Consider the following 4,984-nt stretch of genomic DNA (forward strand, 5'->3'; position numbering starts at 1 on the left):
CACATTATATATACCGTACTTAACACACACCATGACACACCACAAATGTACCTTGAACGAGCCTGGTTCCATTTCGGACAACTGCACAAACATTTGCCATTTGACACATGTATGTAAACAAATTCTTTTCTTAAAAATTTCAATTCATTTTCTTTTTCAATTTACGTTTCTATACACTTTACGCAAATATTTGATTAAACAACTAAAACATTTCACATTTCGAACATGTACGTAAACTACTTCCATTCTTACAAATCTAACTTTATTTTCTTGCTTTTAACTCAACTTTCAATACACTTTACACAGTCTGTCGCTATACTTGCATAAAAAATTTCTTCCAGCTGCAAATATTTCTTTCTTTTCCTTCCACGGCTAACATTTTTCCACATTTCATTCACATTACAATTTCTATCTTTAAGTAACTTTCACCCTTTCTTTTTCACATAAAATGCCGGCCGCCATACTGCAGCAGCAGCGGCGCAAAAGGCGATTATCGCAAACGAGTCTTCCGACAAAAACGCTTTCAGACTTTCACAGAGCGCCTTACGTTCTGCGCAATCACGAGCTGCTGAAAATTTACAACAGCGCAACGCACGCCTAGCAAAAATGGCTTCATACGATGCTGCTTCCAGGGCTTCAGAGGATCCGGAAACAAGGTCGAAGCGCATGGCCATAAAGGCTTCTGCTGTTGCTGCACAAAGGGCTTCAGAGGACCCACAACAAAGGGCCACTCGACTGGCAACAAACGCTGCGGCTACTGCTGCTTCAACATTTTCGACACATTCCCACGACTCAGACCAGCAACGTTCTACATTCCAGCGGAACAGTCGACGCCGCGAGGCTACCCGCGATCCGACGAGTCCAAACAGCCCTTACTGGCATCTACGGGCTTTCAAGTATGAGCCCAACTTCAATTACTCGATGCACGCTGACATGAATATTGGGGAAATGTGCTTCAATTGCCAATTCTGCAATGCTAAAAAGTGGGCTGGGGAACCACCTGCAATGTGCTGCTTAAACGGTAAGGTCAGCTTGTCCCCTCTTCGGGTGCTGCCAGACCCTTTGAAGGAATTACTTAATGGTTCCACCTCAAGGTCATCAAAATTCCTTCAACTCATCAGGAAGTACAATTGTGCATTTCAGATGACTTCTTTCGGGGCTAACGTTGTCAGAGAAACTGGTTGGATGCCTACTTTCAAGGTCCAGGACCAGGTGTATCACCTTATTGGGTCACTCCAGCCACTACAAAATTGCAAACCTTCGTTCCTTCAAATTTATTTCATTACAAATTACAATAGGCAACTTGATTTGCGTTTCGGTGTAATTCCACAACCTGCAAACACTGACGCTGACAATTTCGACAGGGACGTGCTGCTCAGTCTGCAAAACATGCTTCATGACCACAACAGCTATATTCGCAGTTTCAAATACGCCTTGGAAACAGCCCCTTCACCAACATTCACCATTGTCATCGATGCTGACAAAAGGCCTTCTGGGGAGCACGCGCGCCGATATAACGCTCCTTCGTGCAATGAAGTGGCCATAGTTCTCCATGGTGAACAGCACAATCAGCGAGACATAGTTCTTCAAAGCCGCGACAGTGGTCTTCAGCGTATTAATGAGACGCATCGGTCATATGACGCCCTGCAGTATCCCCTTCTTTTTCCGTATGGAGAAGACGGGTACCATTTCGGCATTCCTCACCACAAACCAAACGAGCCCTCGGCTGCGACATCTAAAACTGTTTCATGTATGGCTTTTTACTCATACCGCTTCATGACAAGGCATAATGATTTCAACCCCCTGCACAGATCACGGGAACTGTTTCACCAGTTGGCAGTTGACATGGCTGCAAAGATGGAGTCCGAGAGACTGGGCTTCATCAAATTGAATCAGAAGCAGCTGCGCTCAGACTCCTACATCCATTTGCGTGATGGCATCAGGAATGACACTGACGCCCGCAATATCGGCAAAATGTGCATTCTCCCCTCAACCTATACAGGGGGCCCACGGTACATGCACGAGCGAACACAAGACGCTATGACTTACGTTCGGCATTATGGGCGACCCGATTTATTCATTACCTTTACATGTAACCCAAAGTGGTTTGAGGTAACGCGAGAACTTCTCCCAGAGCAGCAGTACTGTCATCGCCATGATATTATTGCAAGGGTTTTCAGGCAGAAACTGGCTAAGCTCATTCATTTAATAAAAAAAGGGCAGGTTTTTGGGCCTGTTAACTGCCACATGTATACTGTTGAGTGGCAGAAAAGAGGGTTGCCACACGCGCACATTTTGCTTTGGTTGGTCAACAAAATAGACCCAACAGATTTTGATGATCTCATTGCAGCAGAAATTTCGGACCCAACTGTTGACCGGCAGCTGTACGACATTGTGAAGGCACACATGGTACACGGTCCGTGCGGTCCTGGTTTTCAAAAGTTCTCCTCATGCCACAAAGACCACGTGTGCACTAAACGGTACCCAAAGAGGTTCGTGGACGAGACCCAGACCGGCCGCGACGAATACCCACTGTACAGAAGAAGGCACCCTGACAATGGTGGATTCACTATAACGTTACGGGGTCATCAAGTGGATAATAGGTGGGTAGTGCCGTACTGTCCATTTCTGATGAAATCTTTTAATGCTCACATAAATGTGGAGTTCTGTCATTCAGTCAAGTCTATAAAGTATATATGTAAATATGTTAACAAGGGTTCTGACGCTGCCATGTTTGGCCTTCAAAAGGCCAATAGCATGGATGAGGTGTCACAGTACTTGGCAGGTCGGTACATAAGCAGTGGTGAAGCTTTTTGGCGGATATTCGGGTTTCCACTTCACCAAAGGCACCCCGCCATCATACAACTAGCAGTTCATTTGGAAAATGGCCAACGAACTTACTTTACTGAACAGACTGATGCACAATTGGCGGCCAATCCAAAAGAAACAACTTTGACCGGTTTCTTTAGGCTTTGCCAACTTGACACATTTGCTAAAACACTTTTATACCCTCAGGTCCCGTCCTACTACGTGTGGTCAAACAACAATTGGGTGCGTAGGAAGTCGGGTCAGGATGTTGAAGGACATCCTGGTGTCAAGTTTAACAGTTGTCTAGGAAGAGTCTACACTGTACCTCCAAACCAACATGACTGTTTTCACCTGCGCCTTCTCCTCCATGAGGTTTTAGGCCCACAAAGTTTTCAAGACATCAGAACTGTTGATGGTGTATTATGTGATACTTTCCGCGAAGCCTGTTTTCGGCGTCGACTTTTGGAGGATGATTCACAATGGGGCGCCACTATGGCAGAAGGTGTTTCATTAAAATCTCCTAAAAAAATCAGATCGCTTTTCGCTATTCTACTACTATGGTGTGACTTGGCTGATCCCGCCTCTTTATGGCTTACCTACAAAGATGATATGGCTGAAGATTTCCTGCGTCACGCTCAATCGCTACATCCATCAATGGAGGTCGGGTACACTGACCTCATTTACAACAGTCTATAAGTCTATCGATACAACTCCTTGACCCAGAGGACGTCATCAACTATCCAATAGAGGTACTCAATTCCGTTGAGCCCCCCGGACTACCACCACACATTCTCAAACTTAAAGTTGGTGCCCCTATAATGCTCATTAGAAATTTGGTTCCCCCAAAACAATGTAATGGCACACGTTTGATCGTTAAGTCCTTATCTCCCAATCTGATTGAGGCCACCATTATCACAGGGTGCGGTCGAGGCAACGTTGTGCTCATACCTAGGATGCATCTTTTCCCATCAGGAGCAGGCCTACCTTTCATATTTCGGAGGTCCCAGGTCCCAGTAAGGCCATGTTTCGCATTGTCAATTAACAAAGCGCAGGGTCAAACACTGTCTGTGGCGGGAATACATTTGGGAGAGCCATGTTTCTCTCATGGTCAGCTTTATGTTGGCTGCACGTGTGTCGGCAGCAACACTGATGCTTTCGCATTTGTTCCACAACGAAAAACAAAAAACATTGTGTACAAGGAGGTTTTATAGGATTACTACGTTTCATCATTTTCGAACACGTTAGTATTTCACTTACATACAACTTTCTTTTATGATGGCATTTACATTTTTAGGCGTTTCATGACATTAATTCACACTTAACCAACACCTGTCCTTCGCTCACCTCTATTTCTATCCATTCGTCATCAAACCACCAGCCTCCTCTTCTATATCCAACGTACATGACACATCTACCCCCTACATCTACACTCTCACTGTTAAAGTTTACATAAGCGACAACACGATCGCAACATACACTTTGGAAACTAAGCAACAGATCATTTTATACAACAACAAATTTAATCATAACGCCCATCAATGAAAACATCTCCACCACTGTGTTGTGATTCATCTAATCAGCACCACTACAGCATATGACTACTGGCAGGATCAACCAGGTATCACCGACGTACGTTTCGAGAGAACGAAGCGCGCGGCGGCGGCGGCGGAAGCTCGGGAAGCAGCCGCCCGCCGCCGACGATCGGAAACGAGAACGAAAGGAATCGGAGGGGCCGAAAACAGGGGCGCGGGCGCTCGCGAGTTCGGCCGCCGTTCGTATACGCGCGCGCCAGCTCCTCGTCCCGGAGGAGGAGAAGAGGCGAAAACAACACGGGTCGACGCGCGAAGAAGCGTTCGCGATACAAAAAACGGTTTGCGATCCGACTGCCGCACACCGGGGCCGCTGCGGACGGGCTACGGTGCGGGTCGATTTGAAGTGGGGCCGGTTCCGGGCGGAAGAGGAGGAGAAGGCGAAGAAGGCCAGCGACTAGGTCGGCAGACGAGAGGGGCAGCGGCGATTGGCGCGGGCCCGCTGCAGCTTTTAGACTCGCCCGGCGCCCTACGCGTCGGTGGTCGTCGTCGCTTCCTCCACCTGATCCTTTCGAAACGGCTGCGACGAACTGCGTCCGGACTGCGGTCAACGAGCGAGTGCCATGACGGTGGTCGCCACGAAAACG

At 47.2% G+C, this 4,984-nt stretch overlaps 1 protein-coding gene across 1 annotated transcript; it reads left to right on the forward strand.

Annotated features, from left to right (window-relative positions):
• The first annotated feature begins 606 nt into the window (after positions 1 to 606).
• Positions 607 to 3,504, forward strand: LOC115209592. Its single transcript, XM_029778032.1, has one exon. The coding sequence runs from the start codon at positions 607 to 609 to the stop codon at positions 3,502 to 3,504; it is 2,898 nt and encodes a 965-aa protein (XP_029633892.1).
• The last annotated feature ends 1,480 nt before the right edge of the window (positions 3,505 to 4,984 follow it).

Source organism: Octopus sinensis, linkage group LG3, assembly GCF_006345805.1.
Source record: "Octopus sinensis linkage group LG3, ASM634580v1, whole genome shotgun sequence".
Classification (NCBI taxonomy): Eukaryota; Metazoa; Mollusca; class Cephalopoda; order Octopoda; family Octopodidae; genus Octopus; species Octopus sinensis.

What these genes read in the sequence shown, in the direction of transcription:
- LOC115209592 (XM_029778032.1), top strand. Translation starts at nt 607, where the DNA reads ATGGCTTCATACGATGCTGCTTCCAGGGCTTCAGAGGATCCGGAAACA.